Source organism: Vanacampus margaritifer, chromosome 13, assembly GCF_051991255.1.
Source record: "Vanacampus margaritifer isolate UIUO_Vmar chromosome 13, RoL_Vmar_1.0, whole genome shotgun sequence".
NCBI lineage: Eukaryota > Metazoa > Chordata > Actinopteri > Syngnathiformes > Syngnathidae > Vanacampus > Vanacampus margaritifer.
In genome coordinates this window covers 7,191,270-7,216,413 of record NC_135444.1, presented here as the reverse complement: position 1 = coordinate 7,216,413, position 25,144 = coordinate 7,191,270, and the positions used below count along the sequence as shown (strand labels likewise).

Sequence of the window (25,144 nt, the reverse complement as noted above, 5' to 3'; positions counted from 1 at the left end):
CCATACAGTTGTTCAAGTTGGCTCCGACGCGTTCGACACTACTGCCCTCTAACGTACAACTAGTTTATTGTTCAGCGATACATTTTCCATTATTATTATTATTATTATTTGTTGATTTCGAGACATGATTGGGGAACTTCTTGTCATAAACATGTGCATCATAAACCAAAATAGTGAGCAGCTGTTTTCCAGTACACTTAATTCTAATGCGGTCAACATATCAGACACAACTTTACTTAAATAAGAGTGTTTATTAGAGTTGATCTCAGAGGTCAAGCCAAGCAAAAGGTATAAGAACAACGTTGAATGATCAAATCTGCATTTGTTCTAATTTGATAGTCTATATAAAATCTTACCCCCCACCCCCAACTATCTAACAAGTACTTTTGGTTCTCAGGTTTATTCAGTCTGTTTCCATCCTATTATTTATCTCAATAAGTATGTATTTCTCTATCTGTGTTTAGTTTGACATTGCTTAATCCGTGTATGGTCAATGTCATGTGTTTCTGAAAGAGAAAAAAAGAAAGATGATAAGAAAATTCAATTCTGCAGCAAATCGTTGTTGTTAAGGACACGTCCAACTCACCACTGGTATAATCAACATCGTCATAAACGTCCCCTTCCCTGCAAATGAGGATGATAAGGTGTTGATTACAATAATATTCATCTTCCTGAAAGCTTCCTTGTACAAAGTCTTTCGTTTCATTTTGTCTCCACACGACCCATTGACTAGTTGGAAAGTAAGATTAACTCACAGTGGAACTAGAAGTTTTCTGGACACATAGCCATCTGCAAGAAATACCACAAGAAGAACTTTAAAACAGCCTCAACAAATGCTGACAATGTGCACTCAACAAAGAATGTTTTAATATATTAATTTGTTAGAAAATGAGAATTTATCGCAAAAATGATACGTTGACGTACATTTTCCTGATGAGCGGTTGTGGCACAGAACTTTCTTGCTGTTGGTGAGCTGTATGACGTCGAGAACATCCCCCTGAGACACACGAAGGTCCTTCCCTCCTGGCTTTTTCATGACACCGTTAGGATCCATCATCACCGTCTGCAACACTCTCAGTGGACCCTCGTACTGACACGTTTTGCACAGATAACATCAAGTCATTATCCATTCTTAAACGACACAATAACTATACAAGAATACTTTTCACAGCACATTTTGTCATATTTTTTAACTGCCCAACATTAATGAACAATAAAAAAAAGTGAAAGAAACTTCATACTGTACCTTGAATTTTTTCCTTAGCTCCTTTTCCACGGTGGCATCAATACTGTAAAAAAAAAACAACAACATTTTATTGCTTGTTTTCTGTCAACAGATTACTGCAAATGTCAGCACTAATTTAATTTTTAATGTAAGATCCTGTTTGTGGAAGCACATGTCCCAAATGAAAAAAAAAAACCTCCCCCACCGTGACAATTTGGAAAAATATCACTGAAAAGTCAAACAAAAAGGAACGTTAACGCCATCATCATGTGATGTCAGTGAATCTCATGAGGTTTCAGCTCAATTACCATCTAAAGGATAAACTACAAAAGCGTGTTTTGATTTTTCTTCAGCTTTTTTTTTTTTTTTTTAAATACCACCCCTGTGGGTTATCAATGAAGGGTTAAGAGTTACAAAGGATGCGATACTTAAGAACTGTACAGGCCTATACAGCTCTTAGAACAACAAGGCCACAAAACACTTTCAAAGTTCAAGATTTACTGTTTTATATTACCAGATATGCATACAAAACATTGCGCCAATATGCTATCAAATACCACTAGGTAACAGTATTGCTCTGCAAACGCCTTCCTGTTTATAGACGTCTCCAAAAGGTTGAGTAGTTTAATTTGGTCTTTTTGACCTTTTCTTATCATGTTCAAACGCTACTTATATAAACTGAGCAAATGATAAATATTTGCTGATGGTGAGAGATTTTTTTTGCATATGGCACAAATTAAGTCATTTAATTTACACACAGAAAGGAAAAAAATAACTCTCTTTATCTGCTATGTTGAGAACACGAACACATGTACAAGAACGAAGCGGCAGGCTACTCTGACAGTCGTTTCAAGTTCTCTTTCAATGAACAACAAAGTATTAAATGTTATACCTAATTGCAGGTGGTGGTGGTGGAAAATCCTCATTTGATAGATGAAAGTCAGCATTGTAATCTGAGGACACAAATAAAAAGGTGTTCTTCAAATTGCTGCACGTCTTGAGTTCTGTTTTGTGAAGCAGTGTGTTGTGTTCACTCATTATAACGCTAGGTGGCAGTGTTACTCTTTAGATAAAATAGTAAGCAAAGAAGAAAGGTTGCAAGATGGTGACTACCTGTACTGCAATATTATTATTTTCCATCCTTTCTTTTTGAACACTTTATTGAACATTAATATTAACCAACACTCATAGAGGATAATACTATTTGAAAATGAAATAGAAATATGTAAACTGAAATGAATATATAAAATAAACAAAAAGGCTAGTCATACATATTTTTTTGTGCAATTTACAGTCATATATACAAAATTGGCACTTATTTTTCTTGCAAATTTATTAATTAAATTTAATTTGCCTCTACACCCTTCCCCACTTTTTGACTACTACAATATAATTCTTAAGCTTGTATAGAGGAATAGGAAAAGTTGACATAGGATTCATCAACCCTATCATTTCTCTAACAATGTGTTAAAAAAAAAAATCGCTCTTTTTGGGGGCCCCCAGTGACCAGCTGGCCAAAACAAGCTGCTTAGTTTGCTTATGTCTTGGGCTGGCTCTGAGAGCATTTTTTTATAAGGATTCACACCAACTCCTTTAATGGTAAACATTAGTACTTGTACATTGTTTGCACTTTGTCACTTACCTTGATTGCGTCTCAAACTGCAAATATGAAGAAGCAAACATTAAATGAAAAAGTTGTGCATTTTAAGATGCTGCGGTGTAAAGAGATGATACTACACCTGTTATAGGACTCCATATGTAACAACTGTGGTGGATCCGGGGGAGGCGGAGGTAAGGTTGACGCCTCCAACAATTTACGCTTCACTTTGTCATAATCAACATCCACACATGTGTTACTGATGTATCCATCTACAGGCAACAATACAGAGACAGGATGTACTAATGGATTATTATCAAGCATCAGTATCTGGTTCGCCAAGGACCATTTAGTTATCTCCTTTCCCATATGTGAGGGCGTTATAGTAAGTCAATTATAAAAATGACACACTAGCAAGACCTCAATAATCTAAAAAATGTGAATCTCACATTTTCCATTCAGGGAGCGAGCCAACCACTTGCCCTCTGGGTTATTCTTCACTCGGAGGATCTCCACACTCTCGCCTTGGCGCACCCTGAGGTCCAGTTTGCCTCCACCGTACCAGTCGTGACTAGCTGTGGCAATGTAGAGAATTTCTTCCTCAGCTTGCAGCTACGACAGAAAATGTGAACTTTAATTTTTGGCTTTAATGTAAAATGTTTGGATGTTACGTAACAGAATCCTACCTGGAATTTTCTCCTAAACTCATTTTCTCTTTTCTGCTCCTGCACTCTCATTTCAGCATCAGAGTTCAGCCTCACTTGATCCCTGTTTCATCCAATATTTGTTGGAGCAGGGCAACAAAAAGGAACATCAATGTCAAAAATATTGCTACTTGTTGGTTGGGCTAAGAATCCAAGCTAACAAATCGTCACCCTCTTAAAATAATTGCTTAAATGCAAAAATATTATTATTTTGTGCTTAAATCATCTCCTCATGATGCAAATGGTTAAACAATTTTGTTCCCTGAAAAAAATGACTGAGGCGATTATTTTAAGAAGGCGTCGAAATGTAAAACAACATCTGAGCACATTTCAACATGACACTTAAACATTGATGATCCCGTTGTGGGAAATTTAAGTATTGTAAATGTTGGCCCTGATGCTAGTACAAACTCAGACAAGTTCTGTCTATTCCAACAATAATACAAATCACTGACATAGGTGGTCTGTGTTGCCACGGCAATGACAGAAACAGCAGAGTTTTTCTGACAAGCCAATATGTCCTCTGAGCGATTTCCTTCCATTTTTCCACTCCTTTTGGTTTATTGGTAAACATTTTAAAGTGTAAACTTACTCTTCAATATGCTCGTACATGTCACTTTCATCCTGCAAGACAGATTATGTGCATTTAAAAATCAATAATGAGCAGTTCCCAACATAGCAAATGTTTATATTTTGGCAGATTTGACCTAAGCATGTGCCTGTTTTTTATTTTATTTTCATTTATTTATTTTTATTCAGAAGATACTATTTGACCTCACAGTTGTATTACATTTATTTCTGATTTATAATTGTTTTAATCACAGCTTTTTGCCCTTACCCAGTCTGTCCACTGTGAGCTGTTGTTGCTGTTGGATTCTGAGAGATAGACAAATGAATAAATACATACAAGTATGTATCTCAGCAGTCATTAGAAATTAAAAATGTGAGCCGCAAGCAGGTAAATTGGCAATCATACTGAAATGTAAAAATGTAAGTTACTGTTTTTGCAAGGAGCTGAGTTCAGTGATAAAACTACATAATCATACCTTATTTTTATTTCACTTATTTTTACCTTTGTCCTCCAAGCTTGCAATATCATCATAAGTATCTTGGTAGATGTCAACCTCCCTGCAGTGAATAACGCAATATGTTGGGTGTCACATTAATTTAGGGTGAATTGGACTGATTTGATATTAAATTCAAATGACATTTTTGTAAGAAATTCTGGATCCAAACATCAGGCAAATGAATCAGACACAGATTTGACCCAGAATCGGCCAAATACTCACACAGAGGTAACCTGGTTCTGCAGCTTGCTGGGTTTGATGGGTCGTAAAGGAAGATTTAATGGACTGGTCACTCCAGGTACAAATATTTGTCTTGCTTCTGAGCCTGAGAAACCATTTGGGGTGACAATGTCATTTTTGGAAGGAGAAACAGCACTGAAAACAATGATACAGACAAGGAAGCACAAGGACACTCTCGGAGACCATCCATCCAACCATTTTATTTCATTTTTTAAAATAACACGTGTCCTCATTAGGGTGTGCTGGAGCAGCTTGCACCTGGCAAGCTATATTCTATAATTGGTATTTTCTGGCACACAGGGTACAATGTCTCATAAACGTGAAGACGAGAAGAGAATACCATGCCCAACTGGTTTATGGTGGACACACAAAACACAGATTCTTTGGGGACACCTTCGACATTTTCACTTTAGGGTGTGCCATGGTTATACACTAAATTTTGTAGAATAAATTTGACTCTATTTAAGGTGGGACCAAATAGACTTAGTTTTATCATAATATTTAGAGAGTAAAATAACCAATTTGAAAATAAATAAATAAAAGTCACTCAAGGGTTGGGGAACAAACTCACGACCTTCAGTTTGAGAGACAGTCGATCTAATCCCTGAGCCATTTAGTTCATATGTGTTAGCATATCGTGTCATCTGGAATCTTCCTAACTCCGAGAGACCTAAAACAATGTGTTTGGTCTTCTCTTGGAGATAAGCAAACAGTAGGAGGGGCATAGCTCAGGTGGCAGTGTGTCAGTCTCCCAAGAAGATCGTGAGTTCCTTCCTCAACCCTGGAATGACTTTTTTTTCTTCAATTTTTTTTTATTTTACTCTCTCTTCCAAGTGTAAATATTACTCTAAAACTGAGCCTCTTTGATCCCACTCTAAATAGAGTCAAATTTACTCTAGATAGAGTCAAATTTGTCACTAGAGAATTTATTAAAACAAATTTATTTAAAAAAAAGGGGGGGGGGTAAAAACCATGATTGAATTCTTTTTTTTTTGCATTAATGAGTTAAAATAAGAATGAAAACGCTGCAGAAAAAAAACTAGTTGAAATTGTAGTATACTTTTTAAATTCAGATTTTAATTTCAAAATTTTGACTTGAAAGTGAGAATTCTCACTTTATTCTCAGAATTCTCAATTTAAAATCAGAATTCTGAGATTCAAATGAGAATTCTCGCTTTAAAGTCAGGATTCTGAGATTAAATTCAGAAAAGAGAAAAAAGGTTGGCAGGATTCTGACTTTAATGTCAGAATTCTGATTTTAAAGTGAGAATTCAGACTTTAATCTCAGAATTCTTGTCAGCATTCTGACTTAAAAGTGAGAATTCTCACTTTATTCTCAGAATTCTCACTTTAAAGTCAGAATTTGAACTTTAATCTCAGAATTCTCATTTTAAAATCAGAATTCTCATTTTAATCTCAGAATTCTCATTTTAATCTCGGAATTCTGACATTAAAGTCAGAATCCTGCCAGCCTTTGTTTTTCTCTTCACTGGCCCTAATCCTCTTCCGTATAAAAAGCATGAGACAAAATGAAAAAAAAAAAAGAAATAAAAAACTAACTACGATAACAAATGCAAAACTATAATAACCCTGGTGTGTAGTTAAGTCACCTAAATTAATGACTGTGTTTTGAGTCATTTTGAGTGAACCATAAATGCCGATGGTCATACAAGGTGTAGTGTAAGCAAACCACGTTCTCGCAAAAGTGTCATGTCTTTACAGTTGTCTTGTTCTTTTGTCCACTGCTGTTTAAAAAAATGTACTCACTTCTACGCACTCACCTTCTCTTGTCCTCAAAGCAGGAAGTGGCCAAGCTCGTTGGGTGATGTTCAGGAATTGCTGCAGGTCAACGTTGTGTGGTCGTTTGGGTTTCAAGGGATTGGGTCCCTCAGGGGGAAGCGGCTTCCTTAATGGAATGACATTGCTTGTGGTCCTCAGTCGCAGGGAGAGAGGGGTTAATATTGGAGCTGGTGGAGCCCCCTTCAGAATCATTTGTTCTAGCATCTGTCCTGTCTGTTTAATCTTATTACCACCCGTAGACTGGACAACTGTTCGGACTCCTGTATTGGGAGGTGACTGAGGGAAAAAAACAGGCTTGGATGGGGTGGGGGGTGCCATTGCTTCTTCGCTTTGGAACTTCACATCTGGATTAGTCAAAGGTGGAAGCATTGTAGGAGGCGCTTTAGGCCGGAAAATGTCCTCTGTTGTTGTTGGTATCGTTCTCACAAAACCAGGCCGTGGAGATTTGGGAGAATTGCTGTCCCGGCTGCTGGCGTGTGATGCGCTGGCGCTGCTGCTGAATCTGGCCCGCAAAGCCTTGACGTCAACACTGTCGCCCTGTTAGCAACAACAACAACAAAGCACACATCAATAAACCTTCTTGGCTCTTGCCATTTAACATGGACTTTTCTTGCCGACTTTTCAGACACATGACCCACTTTACAACCAGATACACAAGTTAAAAATAAAAGTCAACCTTTACGGATGATTATGTATAAAAGTGTTTAGTGATACCCTATTTATAGAAGAGGTAAATAGCTAAGGCCTTGACGTAAGGGATCTTTTGAGTGAACACCTAGAACTGGGGTCAGCAACCTTTCCTGTCAAAAGAGCCATTTTAAGTCAAATAAATAACCAAAAATATGTCTTGAGCCGCAAAACATTTGAACATTGTGATGAATGAAACAGTGTGTTGGTCTAATGCACTGAGAGATCATTAAAGCTGCACCATAACAGGAAAAATATGCAGCATCAAATACATTGACATTCATTTTCTTCTGCCTTTCGTTTTCCGTTTTTGGATTACTTTTTTTTGTGGTCATTTTTCATAGTTCATTTTTCATGCATTTTTAGACTTTTCTGCCTTTCGGTCAAATTTATGACATTGTATGACATTTTATGGACATATGGTAATTTTCTGCCTCTCTTCTTCCTATTTTGGACATTTATTTTTGACATTTTTTTCCTGCCTTTTTTGCTAACAATTTTCTGATATTTTTGGCAATTTTGTAGACATTTTATGGTAATTTTCAGGATTTATTCTTTTGTTTTTGGACATTTTTGTTAAAATTTAGTTTGGGGGGGGTATGGCGGAGGGATTTTTTTATACATTCTATGATAATTTTCAGGAATTCTTTTTTTGATTTTTGACATTTTATAGTTACTTTTAAAAAGTTTTTTTTCTGCCTTAATAAAATTTCTTTTTTGCAATTTTTTGGGAGATATTTGGCAATTTTGTGGACATTTTATGTCCACAAATAACTTTTTTTGATATTTTATGGTGAATTTTTGGCCCTTTTATTTTTATTATTATTTTATTTTTTTTTACTTTTTCATCTACCATTCATAACTTAAAAATTTGGACTCAGCCATTTTTTTTCATATTTAATTTTTATTTAATTATTAATTAATTTAAGTAATATTTTATCTAAAATTTTAAATAAATATGTAAAAAATATATATTAATTTTTACTTTATTTTTGTAGAGATCCATGGGGAGCCACAGGAGTGGGACTAAAGAGCCACATATGGCTCCAGAGCCGCAGATTGCAGACCCCTGACCTACAAGTTGTTACCATTGGAGAGCCAGAGTGTGAAGGAAGTGTACGCAACCGCACACTTCTTTACCTCAACAAGCATCCTGCACTGGTTGCTATAGATACATACACTGCTGCACCAATAAGCTGCAAGATTCACTGCTACTCAACTTGCTTACATAGAACAAAGGAAACAGATACAAACTTTGCTTTCAGTCCGCATCGACATGCAGCTTTAAGATTTACTGTAAGCTGGATGAGACTGGATGCACTCGCTAAATGATGAAATGAAGTGCTGTAGCTAACGTGCCTTTTTTTAAAAAAAAATGCTTTTATAGACATGGGCATAATGTAGCAATATTGTTCATTATTGTGGTTGTACAGTAGTTCCTATCGTGGCATTAAATTTTATTTCATGATTCCAATAGGCACTTTACTTGGCACTTAACTTTTATTTAAATAATAAAAGTAAATAATGATGAGCGAGTGACAATATCATTCAAAATAAAATTGTTTTAAATATGAGAAAAATCCTGGAAAAGGCACATTTAAAATGTTAAAGAATTTAGTAAATGTCACTGTCAAACCCAGTTTGACAGGCATTCAAGCCTCACCCTCTTCACTTCATTCAACGCCTTGATCAATCTGGCAAAACATGTCTGCTATATTATATATTTATATTTATTATATAAATATTATATAAGAAGAAGATTGTGAAGTTCTCTTACCATAATTCTGTTAGCTGATTCCAGAATTTTTAGAGCAGGTTGCTGGCAAAGCGCTCCATGTTGTGCAGTGATGGCGATAGCAGACTCATGTGACCTGCGTCAGTGCACTTGTTGAAAACCAGGAAGTGACAAACACAAACCACCTGCAGTGCCATAATGCAGCATGTTAATATAATATATATTTTGTCATTTAATTAGATCCATCCATGTTCTTATTTGCTAAATATCGACAAACCATCATTTAGAGAGCATTTAATGCACACAAGTAGTCCATAAAGAACTAGCAACTGATGAATGATTTTCACACATATTTTCAATACAAAATTCATAAATTTATTGTTTAGACACAAATGAGGCAAAATGGTACTTATTAAACAGCGATGCATTTCCCTTAAAAAAAAGTTCATCCTGTTTATAGTGGTTTGTATTTCTTACAGAACAATCAAGTCAGGCGATACAATACTGTAATGTCAAATGAGGTCATGCGTTAACAGAGTGATTCATGGGGGTTTCCTACTGAGCAGAAGTCAGATAACGATATATTCATTTAAATAAGGGAAAGTAACAAAGGGGTGCTAGTGTCAACCGCAGGATGGGAGCCTCGAACGGGAATCTGGCAGACCATAGCAGGCAATGACGATGTCATGCCTGCTGATCCCCACAATGATATGTTTCCAGGTGTATCGGAGCAAGTGGACTTGAGGGTGAAGATGGGACAGTAGTAGATCGAGCATCCTCTAATGGTTGTGTGGGGAATATTATTTGCTGCTGGGATTCTGAAAGAAAAAACGATTTCCAATGTGAACCTGTGGCACAAGCGTTACAGTATATTGCGAGAACTAATTGTCCAAAAACATTTGGTGGATGACGTTGATCTTCTTTCTAAATGTTGTATCCAAAACCAATTTCAATATCATTTTAGTTGTGATGGATGTATTTTTGGGGACAAGAGTCATTTTCCACGATACTTTGAATTTGCAAATTTAAAAAAAGTAAGAAAATGTGTTTCATTTTTTCATGGAATATTCTTCAGTCCTTTCCAAGGGAATCGTGGGAACTGTCCAGCAAGTGGGAAACCGGCCTTAGTGTGGTATTCCAAGCAGGTGTGCACAGGATAAACAATACTTGTCAACAGAAATGACTCACCCCAGTTTGCTGGTCCACAATCTGCAAGCCTCTCGATGAGACTTTCAGCCAAACGCTCTGCTTGCGCTTGGCCCGCTTCCTTGCAGTTGTCTCCATTCGCTGCAAAGCAACACTTAACCCAGTGAGTGGGTTAGGAAAGCAACCCAGCACTATTTAGTGTGTAAAAAGTGATTGATGTGGGAGTCAATCCATTTCCAATACCTTTAGTTTGTTCATTGAGTCCCTGGCACATCTTGTCACCACTGCCGTTGAGTACCGTTTCCACACCAATCAGCTTGGCCTTGAACCTCACAGAATCTCCGTGGCAACCTGAGGCAGCGTCAAACAAATTCAGCCAATTGGGTTAATCAATTGTGTAACAATCCATCTATTTCGTACACGGCTTGTCCTGGTCAGGGTCACGGGAAGCTGGAGCCTATCCCAGCTGAATAGTAACTACACATTAGACTGGTCACCCTTCAATCCAGGATACATAGAACGTACTTGTACTTTTTGAAGTATACTCAAAATTAGGAAAATATACTTCCAGTTTGCTTTTCTTGTACTTTTTGGAAATATACTCCACCAAGTAAATGTTTAGTGTACTTGTAACTATACTAAAACATATACTAAAAGTTTACATATTGTATATACTTAGAATGTACTTGTACTTTCTGAAGTATACTCAAAATTAGGAGAGTACACATCCAGTTTTCTTTTCTTGTACTTATTGGAAGTGTACTCCACCAAGTAAATATTAAGTGTACTTGTAAGTATACTAAAAGTTTACATATTGTACCAATAGGTTATATTTATGTATAAATCCCTAAAGATCATGTGGTTGGATAACTTAGGGCTTAAGGTTGCTACCTATGGTTCAAGAGTTTGCCGGTTTGATCCCTGTGAATTCATCACTGGGATTTTTGCTGTAAACTAAACTGTGGACATAAGTGTATCACAAAGTATATTTTCAAGTATACTTAATGGTGTACTTAAATTATATTATAATGTATAATATTATATTATAAGGTATACTTGAAAGTATGCTTAAGTATACTTTTTAATATACTTTATAATATACTTAAGTATACTTTTAAGTGCACTAAAATGTTCTAATTTAGTCCAAAGGAGTTTACTTAAAGTTTAATTTTAGTACAAGAATAAGTACACTCGAAAAATAAACTTAGGTATACTTAAGTATAGTCTATATTATGCACTTAAAGTATACTGCTTTTGGTTCGGTTCAGCCTGTTTTCCATGTTTCTCTCCACTAACACACCTGATTCATGATCAGGATCGTTATCAGTATTGGTAAGGGTAATCAGGTTAGGGCATAGAACAGATTATTGAAGACATTTTTGACTTGATTTCCCCTTTAGTTTGACTCTATGAAACATTTTACACACGTAACGCAATTCGTGAATACAAGAATGTAAAGGGTGGTTTACTAGCATCCAAGCTAATGTTTCAGGACATTCCCCATGACCCATAGAGTAGCCTGGTAAGAATTAGAACATTTTAAAAAATAATACAAAATGGTTTGCCAAGATTTTTGTTAGAGAAATTCATCTTCAGATGGCGAATAAAAAAAAAAGAGGTCCTCTCTGTGAAACAGGAAGTAGCCTACATGGCTATCAACATTGGCAAAGTCTGCGCTATTCTAGCTTTAGGCAATGTGACGATTGACCTCTTTCATCTCATTAGTTTTGTCTTAACATACTTTTCCATTTTTGACTTTGCTTACATTTTATTTGGTGCTTTATCTTTTAGCTCCTCAATAACTGACTTAGTAAATCTTAGACACAGTATCATATTCCCGTAAGCGTTTTCAGTGCTCACTCTCAAATGGATAACCTCTGCAGCAGTACTTGGACACAAAAACAAAGCGTCCTTTTAAAATCGTCACTGCTCATAAATACAAGTAGTTAGCTCGTGTGAAAAAGAATGTCTACGATGATTAAAATTTTACGAAACATCACGAAAGAATCAACGTAAACGAAAGATTTGTTAAATGGTGTTAATGCTCCGCTCACATAACAAGCAGTTCCAGCTGTCCCGAGGACAAAGCTTCCTACTTCCAGTAAAACTATTCTGTAGAACGTCAGCGGTCTAACAACTGGAACAGCTGGACAACCAGAACACAAATACTGTCTCAGATCTGACAAACACACCGTGAAAGACGTTCACTTCACACCCCGGCCAAAAGTTGAATGAGTTCCATCACATTACAAGAGCTTTATCACAAATGAATTTGCAATATTTTTCAAATATAATGATGATCCATTTTCATTTGAAATGTCAGAGGTATTAATTAAAAATAGGATTAAGTTGTCCAACATAGTGCACCGCAATAGTTTGCCTCTCTGCTAATGAATGAGGTCATCAAAAATGCTATCAGGCAGCTGTATCATTATGACAACGTTGACAGCGGCTTATCATCACCTCTGCTTGTGTTGCTGGTTACAGTGTGACGCTATTGTCATCGGCAGCCACGGTGTACATCTTGTGTTGGGTGACAGCCATGTCTCGACGCCAGTTTGTCCTAACACAGGACATCCCCCGGCAGACTGCCGCATCCCCATCACCACAAGCCTTGTTGGGAAATCCTCAGCCAGTAGAAGCTGGAAGATAACAAAGCCAATCGAATTGAAATGTGTTCAACTGTTCATCCATCCATATTACTACAAATAAGAAAAACAAATCTGACTTTTGAATTTGTTATCAGGAAGCCTGGGAAAAAAAATACAAGAGTAAGCAAAGTTTTGTTTGTTTCACCTGCTTGAAGTACGTCCCTGGTGTTTGTCTCGCTTCAAGCCTGAAATGGCTCAGGGTCAAAGGTCGTCTGAGACTCATTGGTGATACATTAACATCCGCTGGGAAGTTCATATTCATGAGACCTCTTGAAGAGGACTGGCAGATCACGGTCCGGTCATGTGTTTCTCTCAGGGGCTGGCTGGGAAAGGAACCATAGCCAAAGTTGAAAAATGAAGGAGAAAAAAAGTGCAAAAAAAAGCACTTTTGTACTGGAGGAAATGGCACGTGTTTTTATACGATCTACATTTTGGCTCAAAAAATCTAAGAAATATCATGACCACAGGAGAAGAAAAAACTGAATTTAGCAAGTGAATGTTGAAATTCCTAAAAGGGTGAAAGCATGAAAAAAACCCACAAGTCTAAGACGAGTAGAAATGTTAAAAGCACTTCTGTTTATGATGTACAAAAATTATTCAGCGTATCTTAAATAACCCAAGTTTGGTAGGAAAGTGCAAGTGCCTGCTTTCTAGTGCCCACTACAGTTGTAAAGTGTTCTTTCCATTTGTAAACAACGCAGAAATGTATGATCAGCAGGAAATATGTGTTACTGATATAGACGTGGTGAGAAGCTGATAAAATCCCTGTCAGTTTACATCAGCAGCTTTGAAGGTTATAAGTCATTTAAGAGAAGAGAAAGTTCAATGAGACATATAGGAGTAAAAAAACAACTTTTTTTGATTTCATACAAATAGTTGGGTGACAAGTGTGGAATTAAACAAGTTTTTTTCTTATTAAAAAAAAATAAGTACAGAAGCATGGAACCGCCATTGTGGCGTAAACATTTTTGAATGGCAAATAACTTTAAACAAATCAGCAAATACATTCGAATGTATTTGCAAGTACGTTCAAACATACTCGCAGGCTTTTTTCCTCTCCATAATATGCATACTCCGTGGCATTATGGGAAAAAAATGCTTAACGGAAATCATGCACTTCATGACATCATAATAAACTATAAAAATTACGAATAAACAATGTGTACGTACTTCATTAATGAACGTATCGTTGTAATGTAGGAAACAAATGTAAAGTTTTTAGCATTTAGCCTACAACTATGTTCAAACACATTTACAAATACATTTAAATGTACTTGAAAGCACGTTCAAACATGCTTGCAAATAAATTTTCCAGTCAAAAGTGTTTAATACACATTATAAGTTCCGCACTTTCCTACTAGAGGTTTGGAAAAATTGCGAAACTGCCAACATTGAGTAGCCAATTCACATGCCTTGGCTCCGCCCTCAGTCTTCATGGTAGCATAAACCGTACTTTTTTCATTTGCATAAGGCAAAAATGCCTATGCTCAAAAGATACAAATGCGCACGTTGAACTATGTTGAATGAACATTTGGCATGAAGACTGCCGGACTTGTATTTGTGTTAGCCAAGAGCTTTTCCGGCACATCTTCTCATGAAACGCAGCTATTTTGTCTTAAATTCCCAGGCAGATGAAGATGATCCCCAAATCTTCTCTAAATGAGAAGGATTAGCCTTTAATTTAGATACCAAGTAGTGGATATTTACGCCACTGACGGGAAGGCAGACGGAAATGACGCACACAAAAATGGGAAAATGTTGTAGTAAATGGATACATAAAAATCTAGTGGTGGACATTTTGAAAGACGGCTGTAAAGAAAGCTGCTTTCTGCATCACAACTGGAATAACACTTTATAAAGTATTTGTTTAGCATTTACGCCCATCCATGCATCCATCTTCTTTCGCTTATCTGGGATTAGGCCATAGAGGCGGAAATAAAAAGCCCAGACTTTCCGCTCCCCTGCCACTTAGTCCAGCTTTTCCAGTGAAATCCTAAAGAGTTCCCAGGCCAGCCAGGGGACATTGTCTTTCCTTTATATAATGAGTCTTCCTCAGCACCTCCTCCCAGTGGGACAAAACTCACCAACGGGGATCTAATGGCCTGTATCGGGGTCTAGCACTGGAGGGCGGACTCCAATGCGCCGTTTGGGATCCTACTTGAAGAGCTGGTCCTCTGAAAACCACAAATCTGAGTGTCGACTACTTGACACTCCCTCGAACATTGCCTTATGATATCTGATGCTAACGCTATGCTGTATATTCAACAAAATTCAATACAGCTCTGTTTACATTTTGGCGTTGACCTGCTGATAAGAGAAGACGGGCGAGATGTGAGCTTTTCGATAGGGATTTAGATTGGCGTGGCTCTGAAGATCGTATGCAACCACATTGAAAAGTTATGATTGTCCCCTTTAAATAAAGGATGAGATGAAAATGACCACACAAACAAACAAGATGCTATTTAGACTCCTCTGATAACATTTTGCCGTCTTCGCCCATGAGGGGTACAACCGTTAAGCTAACAGCCAAATTTAAAGCGGATGATTAGATGGGAAACAGTTATTTTTATTTCAGGCCAACTCTTCTTTTCATTCAAAGTGATGGTATGCACTAACCACAGTTCACATGTAAAAGTGTTTTTATGATTCAACCATGGGTGGCATGGTTCGTCCCTTGTTTATAAACACACTTTGGATCCAACTTTCACAGTTTTGCTTAAGCTTGTGTAAGGCCAGCTCCATCAAAGTTGGATTTCCTTGGGATTCTCCCATCGTTTTTGACTCACTTCCCAGAGTGAGCAGTGTTGTTTCCCTTCACCACAAACCTCAAGTACCAAACTTTTTTGTATCCATTTTTAAGTGTTTGGCAGAAAGGCATCTCAAATTTTATGTAAAACATCTGTGACACAGCTGGTTTGCTGCTGTGTTAACAGACCAGATTTCGCAACAAATATGCTGCGTGTTTGTCATATATTGTGAACGAGGGCTCCAGATGAAAAATAGCCTTTTGGCTAATTCTGGATTTTATTTTATTTTATTTTATTTTTTTTAACCATGTTTCATCATGTTTTTGTGAAACTGCACTGTCCCTTTTAAAAAATGTAAATTTAAATTAATAATAAAAAAAATATATATATAATAATAATTGAAAAAATAAATAAATAAATAAAAATTTAACAATTCAATGTATTGTTTGCATGTCCGTCCGTCCGTCTGTCCGTCCATCTTCTTCCGCTTATCCGGGGTCGGGTCGCGGGGGCAGCAGCTTTAGCAGGGAAGCCCAGACTTCCCTCTCCCCAGCCACTTCAGCCAGCTCCTCCGACGGGACCCCAAGGCGTTCCCAGGACAGCCGAGAGACATAGTCTCTCCAGCGTGTCCTGGGTCATCCCCGGGGGGGCTCCCGCCGGTAGGACATGCCGGAACACCTCCCCAGGAAAGCGTCCAGGAGGCATCCGAACCAAATGCCCGAGCCACCTCAACTGGTTCCTCTCAACGTTGTTGTTTGTTGTTTGCATGTTTAAAATGTTATTAAAAGCAGTTGTATAATGTGTTTAATTGATGAAAAAGCTTGATGATTAAACAGATATAAAGCCTGGTAGGTACAGATGGATGCTGCAGCCCTAACAATACATTTTGTTAGGGTTGTAGCTTTTAAACAAAACTGAAACAATATTAAATCTGACTATGAAATAATTATAACATTTTTTCTAGATGGTGTAGCAACTTTTAAGGCAGTACCGACCAGTTTACTAGTCGACTTGTCAACTCCACAATAACATTTAGAGCGTGGCATCGACTAAACCTTCATAACGTTCACAAAACTAACTATTATTATAGCAATAATGGCCTTCGTTTTTGTCTTTGCCAATTAATTTCATACATGAGTTTCGGGGTTTATTTAAAAATATTTAGGTGTGTATTACTGTAACTATACGGCCATAAAGAAGAAGGAAGGTTGAACAGTTGTTTGGGAATTTCCCTTTTTTAAACTATACCTAAAAACCAATGAAAAAAAAAAAAGTAAAAGAGCATTTGCGATCTAGTTCACTCAGCTCTTCTAGTTGTGCATATTCTGCCAGAGAGATCATTGACAGATAAACGACTACCTTTATAACACTGAAGAGAACTATAAAGCAGAAAGAGACAGCTTGTTCATGCCATGATTCAGTGTTTTTGTCAGGGACATTCCAGGCAGTAGTGGAGTTTCCAAGCTTTGGCATCACTTAAGTGCTTTGTCGTCCTTAGGGAGGCTGCCAGCTCACTCGTGTCTGGAGCACTGAGAAGGTGAAGTTTGCGTCTCGGGTAAATGTTCTATGTGGTCTTTTAAGGCCGGCTGCAGACAGAGACCCTCAGCGATGCTCCTCACTGTAAACACAAGTCACACAGTACTAATGTGTGATGGCTGCAGCTCCTCATGCAACCATTTACAGTCATGTCAATTGTAAATATCTGCTACGTTGAACCAAAATATGTAACGTGTACACTGGCATGTATAAAACATGCAAAAGTTACTTTGGTGTATGATATATTGGCGAGAAATGACATGTAGTCTTCGGTAATCATCTCACCGTCACCAAGTGTTATCTTCATGTCATAAAGGTTTTCATAATTATGCTTATGGTTATTGTTCTGGTGTTCAGGTTTGGATTTTTCAATGGTAGCTAGCGAGAAATAAAAAGGAACAAAGCTGAGATTTTGAACCTTAGAGTCGAACCCTTGAAGCTTCATGTTCAGCAATAACCACAGCTTATTTTTTTAGCCTACATGTCATCACTTGTTACCAAAACTTTATTGATTTTATATTTCCCAGGGGTCACATTATTTCTAGATTTGTAAATAATTAAACAATTTGGCCTGCAGCATAACAGAAGACAAATAGATAAATATTATACAGTTGAGTTTTCCCCCAATATTTTACAGGTACACTGTAACAAATTTCTGTAAAATCTACAGTAAAAAATTACAGCATTATCTTGTTTTTATTTTATTTTACAGTATTTAACTGTATACCACAATGCATTATGGGTAAAACAATGTGCATTATGGGTAAAAACAAAGAACAGTAATTTGCTGTATAATTAGCAAATACTGTGAATTTTACAGCAACTATGTTTTGGCATGTATATACTATATGTGGATTACATGACAATACTGCAAAGATTGTCGGATTTTGGCGGGTTGTCTATTTCTACAGGAGAAGAAGCAAATAGAGGATCCTGTATTGTTACCAGAGCAAGAAGAGGACAAGAAATTCAGCAAATTGGTGAGTAATATTTCAACGTGAAATTTAGTTGCCAGTAAATTAGAATACAAGAAACAGTTTTAAACTAGATTATCATTACAGTGAACTGCTGTTTAAAAAAAAGAGTAAATAGGGACTACAGTAAGTAACTGTAATTTAGACAGTATACATTAAATACCTAAAAAAAATACACAGTAACATACTGTAATATTTTTTTTACAGTAATTAAATGAGATTTTACAAGAATTAGCAGACAACTTTTTTTTTGCCAGTTATTTCTTGTAAATTCTACAGTCAATTCGTTCAGTGTAGGGTTTCACTTTATTTACAGTAGGCCTACATGTTGTAGACTTAATTTTCTAACTATGGCAAATAATTCAAACACAAACTCGCCTGCATGCGCGGTTGACAAAGTTTCCACACAAAACTTCTCTCCTAATTAGTGTAGTGCATCCATGGTTGAATCCACTGGGCTTGTTCTTCAACAAAACGCTACACTTGTGTGACAAAGTATAGCTATGCTTAAATTATATTTTGAGTTGAGACATTAGCCAGACACAATACACGCATTATATTTATTTTGATTTTGTACTGTTTTCTCTGGAAAATAAATTCGATTCCACAATAAATTATATTTTCTAATTCATATTATTCCAAAAGTTAGAACTTTGAACAGATGACCATTGGCTGAGACTCTGTTCAAATTATTTTTTGCTTTAAGTAACAAAGGAGGAAAAATGTGATCCAGGCTTGACCTCCAAAAGACTTGCAGACTTTCATACACAACTAATTAATCTTTTTGGTTTCCCCAGCACAGTCCCCCTTCTGACACGCTGCCAACAACACAACGATGGCGGGGTGACGTCATCTCTGACGGCTGACAAAATGAACCGTAAATCGCGTAAAAATAAATTCTCGTCCACTCAGATTGCTGAGTGGGAGGTCGCCTAACTCGCCTTGCCAAACCTACTGTCCCATTCGCGTAAAAACGCAGCAACATGTGCGTCTGCAACCATTAAGAGGCACTATTTTGCGCTCCCAAATCCACATTGGCCCCAAAAGACATGTTGCTCTCAAACGCGAGTTTCTTTTTGCATTCGCTCCCAAGGCGTCCCAACTTTACGCACGGTTATTTCTCCGCAAACGAGACTTTGCTGGCTCACGAATGGAAGGAAGGAATGGCTTTACCGATTTTAATGTTCGCCGGGGGCGCCGTTGGGAATATCATCGCAATCGTCGTTCTCTCGATGTCGAGACAAGAGAGGAGAAGTTCTGCTTTCTACACGCTGGTGTGCGGGCTGGTTGTGACGGACCTGCTGGGTACATGCCTGGCCAGCCCGCTGACCATCGCCAACTATTTGGACCGGCAGGTGCTCCGAGGCGGGTCCCTGTGTGCCTTCCAGTCCTTTCTGCTGCTCTTTTTCGGGTTGACTGGCTTGAGCATCATTTGCGCCATGGCTGCGGAGCGCTACCTGGCAATATGCTGCCCCTACTTGTACCAGCGCTGGGGGGTGGACCGCCGCTTTGCCCAAACCTTCCTGACGTTCATATACGCCACCAACGTCCTTTTCTGCTGCCTCCCGGCGATGGGCATGGTGGGGAGCACGTTGCAACGCTCCAAAACGTGGTGCTTCATCGACCTGAGCACTCCCAAGCCCGTGGCCGCGGTGTACTCGGTGCTGTACGGCGCGGTGAGCGTGCTGCTCATCGTGGGCACCGCCGCACTCAACGTGGCGGTGTGCGGCGCGCTGCTGCTCATGCGTCGGAGGAGCGTGCGCAGGAGGACGGAGAGCGGCCGGAGCAGCATGCGGGACAGGTGGAGGGCGCTCTCCTCCGCCGCCGAGATCCAGATCATGACCGTGCTGGTGATGACGTCGCTCGCTGTTGTGGCATGCTCTGCTCCACTCGTGGTAAGTGGTGACGAATCGGCTTTTATACCTGAATACCATACTTGAATAAAGTAACGAGCAGACGCTCTCACTTTTGGCATCAAAATAAAGTTTTTTTTTTAAAGTTAATTTTCACATAACTTATATAATTTCTAACAAAAATTAAAGGTGCTAACTGCAAAGTGTTTCCACGGTCAGCAGCATCTCTTATAAAGTTAAGTGAAAATGTAAATGAATATTTCCTTAACACAATTTATGAGTTGCATATTAAACTAGAAAAATTCCCGCGGAAATTTTGAATGGGACTGCTGACTCTTGTAAATGAGCTGAACAGTTTAAAATTTAAACGACTGGAATCGCTCAAGAAATGTGGAAGTTAACCATAATCAACATCAACTAAAAATATCTCACTGTCCCTTTAAGAAAAATGCACTTTCACGCACACACATTTGACTTTGTAAATGAGCTGAACAGTTTAAAATTTAAACGACTGGAATCGCTCAAGAAATGTGGAAGTTAACCATAATCAACATCAACTAAAAGTATTTCACTGTCCCTGAAAATGTATTTAAAAAAATGTAAATGAGCTGAACAGTTTAAAATTCAAACGACAAAAATCTGTCAAGAAATGTGGAAGTTAACCCTAATCAACAGAAACTAAAACTATCTCACTGTCGCTTTAAGAACGCACACCCATTTTTGACTTGGAGCCATCACCGCCCCACATTCCATTGAGATTGTATGAGAGACACACCCCTTGAACAAAAGCCTCTCATGACTTAACGGTTCAAGATACAGATTCAAAAAATGGCTCGTTAGAACGGCAAGGGTTTGGGGAACACGAGCATGTTCTCATTTTTTTAATCGGATGAAAAATGACCAAATGAGAGCAGGTTGAAAACTTATGATTTATCAGAAATGAAGAGCGAAAGGGGCCTGAATTTAACATGGAAGAGATAGGCGAGTTCGTCCGACTTGTCCTCGCTTAAAGTGAAAATAAAGGTACTAAATGACACCTTAGCCAAATAAAAGTTAGTTTGTCTGAAAGAAGACACTCGTGACTACAAAATGTGAGAATTTGATGTCTAGTGAGCAAAGATTGTGGCCATGGTCACGAGTTGAAGTGAAACTTTTGCAAATAGAAGTAGACTTTTCTTTTTTCCGCCACTAAAGTTAATTGGTCAACAGAGTGCGGTAGAAGCCTAATTCACTCACTGTCTTTGAACAGGGGGGAGAGCTTTCATTCCTTAAAAAAGATTTCGACACTGAGCTAAAGATGGGAAAAATTCCTACAAAATGAGCTAAAGTTCGTATCGGTCGGATAACGTATGCGTGCGCAGCGTGTCTTGGAAAAAGGTGCTTGATCTGTAATTTGTTCCCCCTTTCTCCATTCATTTCCTATGGGAGTTTTTGGGGAATTGCGTCGCCATGGTAACTCGGAATTCCTAGAAAAGTAATGCCGCACCGAGTCAGATCGAGCCGCATCGTTTGATACCTCATTTGTCCCGGTGCGATCTACGGTACGGGCCGCATTTTTGCGGAAAAATCTCGGGATTTTCTAGGGTGGAGAGTAATATGTGCTGCTTTCAGCAGTCCCATAATTAAAACACAGCGTTAATGGCAAAACATAATTTACGCTATTGATAAATCTCTTTACTTGCCAATACTCTATGAGATTAATTTAGTTACTTGAAATAAGTAACTTCACGTAACACAACTTATTTATTTGGACTGACTGTGTAAACCAGAACAACAATTAATCGGAATCAGCCATCTTTGTTGTTAACAGTGGCTTTGAAGGCTTGGAGATCATAACTCAGACACTCCGATTGGGATAAATCCAACTTCCTCGAATGCAGCATAAATACAAGCACACTAACGAGACAATGAGGAACACCTGGTGGCTGAGGGTGATGATTGGTAGACACAAATAAATGGGGCTTATGAGAACAGGTGGACACAAAACCATAATGAGATCGACGTGGAACAAACCACAGGAAAACAAGAGAATAGCATGAAACCAAGCTAGACAAAAACACAAACCATGACAGTGTGTTTAGAATTTTGATTATAATGTGGGCTAACTCTTCTGTCATTTTAAAGGAGCTTATGGCTGCCACCCAATGAGTGTCACTACAGGTTTGCACAATAGTGGTCTAAGTACAAATGTCAAATCTTTTAATATGTCATCAAAGTTGATAAATAGCTTCACTTTCAGTGATTGATGGAAATAAGCAGCCAAGCTATACAAGCAACTACCGTGCAATTGCAGCAACTTTGTTTTTTCTTTCAGGTCCGTGTGTTCGCCAACCGTCTCATGCTGAAAGATGACTCCGAAGCCGACCTGGCAGCCATCCGGATTGCATCCGTTAACCCCATCTTAGACCCCTGGATCTACATCCTCCTCAGGAGGTCTCTGTTTCAACGAATACTACGTCTGTCCAGACAATGTCGAACTCGCGGCAGTAGCAGCCTGCCCACGCGAGGTCGTCTGTTTTATTGTGAACGTACCAAGATGATGCAAACTAGTATCAGGACTTCCTGAATTCTCTATTGTCTCAATACCACACATGCATGCGGCAGTTCTTAAATCCAGAGATTGCAAGCTTGAATGAGGCGCACAGACACTTTTGCTACTTGGCACTTTTGGAAAGGGCTCCATAGAAATGACTTCCAATTTCTATCCCACTCAAGGTCAGAGGGGAGCTGCTATCCTAGTTGAGTTAAGTGTGAGGGGCGGGGTACACGCTGGACTGATCACCTGTAAATCACAGAACAGACACAGAAAGAGAGTGACCACCATTCTTCCGTTTACCGGCATCCACGTTTTGGATTGTCGAAGGAAACTTGGACTACACAGAAAATCCACGCAAGCACAGAGAAAAAATGCAAACTCAACACAAAAAAAACATCCTGGATGTGTGGAAATGCTATGAGGGCATACATGCTTACAGTAAAACAAAGGTCTAATTGAATATTTGTGCCATTCACTGTCACTCAGCATTGTCGTGAGTTGTTGAGAATCCATCAAGTTGGATGTCTGAGGACAAGTTCTTGGTTCATCATGATTAGCATAAACATTCTGTAACTCCAACATCTGTTGGATCGTTATCGGGTGGGTGACATCTGTAGTTTCAACCTCCATGTACTGTAATTGAAACCACATTAAAATAAGATTAGACTCCAAAATTCCTTTCCCGCTCCAGCTTTGGACATGCTCTCCAGATCAGGAAGTCATCCATGGACATTCTTCAATAAGCTCACATTTCTTTATTTAAATAAAACAATGTGTCATCTATTCTATCTATTGAAAAGTAGCTACACTTCTGTTGATTGTGTTTCATCTGAATAGTGCAGTATTTTAAAGCCACCAGATGTGCAGTCTAATGTTTTCCTATAGGGAAGGCTTGTTTTGCTTCTCAAACTTGATAAGGGCACCAGCAGTTTCTCAATATGACAAACCGCTGACTTCATCAGTGACGTATGCAAGTACAAAAGTCATGAACGACTTCAAATTAAAGTTTTGCATGCCTTATTTGGAATCATTCATTTTTATTTATATATTTGGCACAGCCGATTATTTAAAAGCTGCGGATTGATGCCATTTGCTGCCACCCAACACTGCATTTATGCGAGGAAAGACATTTGGTACAGTCCAGTATTCTATTTATTTTTTTGAACATTTAAAAATAGCATTTTTAATCACAAGCAGAAACAACTGCTCATAGCTGCACCGCTGTAAAACATTTTGTACCATGACAACCATAAATAAAAACCTATAAACATTAGCAGAGTAAAAACTCACACAAAAATAATAATCATACAAGTTTTACAAAGAAGCCACCCCCTCATTGACAAGTATTGTACATCCCAGTGAGCAACCATTTTGTTCTATGACAATGAGCTGATAAGACAAATAAGAGTCCATGAAGCTATTGATAAGCATCTGCTGGAGTCAAACTTGATGCTGGCACATGATCACAAAATTATAGAATGAACATTAAAGACAAGGTGAGGCCTTGGTCTTTAATATGAGTTAAGTACAAAAAAAACAAAATCAATGAATTTTGCAAATGTGACATTCCAACATGCTGCTCAGATTGTGTCATCACTTTATTGGCTCCGATCTTCACATTAAAATTCACAAGCTCCAAGTTGCTTACTTGCAAGAAGTAGTAAAGTTCTGTTTAATTTTTGGTGTGTTCCTCCGTTTATTAAAAGCTAATTTTAGCTGGAAACGTTCTGCTTTATGTTTGGAGAACTTAAGCCTGATGTGAGCCCACATATTATAGAATGGGCCAGAAAAAATGCCCAACTTGAAAAGCTTGATGCCCGGAAACGACTAAATACAATAGTCAAGCCATTTACTCCCCACTGGTCTAAACACGGCATTCTGATTAATATTGTATTTGTGGAATATGAGTTAAGCAGCAAAATTCACCCATTTTTATCCATCTCAGGGGGCGGCCATTTTGCTGTCAACTGAAAATGACATCACAGTTGCTCGGGCAACAAACAATCAAGGCTCAGCTTCAGAAAACAGGTGAGCCATGATTGGTCGTTATCTGTTGAGCAACTGTGACTCCATTTACAGTCAACAGCAAGTTGCAAAATGGCCGCCCCGAGATGGATAAAAAGGGGATGGATTTTGCCGCTTAATTTACTTTACACAAATACAGTATTAATTACAATTGTGGGACTGCGTAGGACACATTATTGTAAAGAAAATTTTCAGGTAGAAAAGCAGATCCACAGATTTTGGGGAGAAATCAAGAGACAAATACAAAAACAAAGTGAGATATTAAAAATATATCTAGTGTAGATTGTTAAAGGTTTTGCAGATACTCAAGTTGTACACTGCAGCAGGCAGCAGTAAACAGACGAGAAGAGCGTGGGGACAACAGCCAATCATATTTGGTCAACTTGAAACGTTTGACCTCCTTGGGGAAATTTGATTTTTCCTCAAGATTACACAAACAAATGTGCACGCAGAATAAAGAACAGCAGAAATAAATTCACGTCAACTGTTGAGACATTTGCATTAGAAAATACAGTAGAAAAACTTGGAGCGCACTTGATATTGCTGCATTGAAATGCTCAGTGTCAATTTAAAATAAATACACGATCAATCACGAGATTACGTGACACGGTATTTGAGCAT

General features: G+C 38.1%; 2 protein-coding genes across 3 annotated transcripts; one reads left to right on the top strand and one right to left on the bottom strand.

The window, feature by feature from the left end:
• Positions 1 to 252: 252 nt before the first annotated feature.
• Positions 253 to 9,172, bottom strand: LOC144062772 (FYN-binding protein 1). Of its 2 annotated transcripts, XM_077584466.1 has the most exons (16): positions 9,098 to 9,172; positions 6,615 to 7,170; positions 4,816 to 4,918; positions 4,599 to 4,654; positions 4,365 to 4,402; positions 4,119 to 4,150; positions 3,509 to 3,590; positions 3,272 to 3,434; positions 2,965 to 3,094; positions 2,868 to 2,884; positions 2,118 to 2,178; positions 1,247 to 1,289; positions 925 to 1,090; positions 756 to 789; positions 587 to 624; positions 253 to 506 (listed from the first exon to the last, which is right to left on the bottom strand). In XM_077584466.1, exons 1-16 carry the CDS (start codon positions 9,098 to 9,100, stop codon positions 451 to 453), a joined length of 1,578 nt encoding a protein of 525 aa, XP_077440592.1. In that variant the 5' UTR covers positions 9,101 to 9,172; the 3' UTR covers positions 253 to 450. The 2 variants fall into 2 exon arrangements, with proteins under 2 accessions (XP_077440592.1, XP_077440593.1); XM_077584467.1 differs by lacking the exon at positions 2,868 to 2,884 and having other exon boundaries at positions 2,118 to 2,213.
• A 10,064-nt stretch (positions 9,173 to 19,236) lies between these two features.
• Positions 19,237 to 23,518, top strand: LOC144062898 (prostaglandin E2 receptor EP4 subtype-like). Its single transcript, XM_077584693.1, has 2 exons — positions 19,237 to 20,004; positions 22,277 to 23,518. The coding sequence occupies exons 1-2, from the start codon at positions 19,273 to 19,275 to the stop codon at positions 22,526 to 22,528; spliced, it is 984 nt and encodes a 327-aa protein (XP_077440819.1). The 5' UTR covers positions 19,237 to 19,272; the 3' UTR covers positions 22,529 to 23,518.
• Positions 23,519 to 25,144: the final 1,626 nt, after the last annotated feature.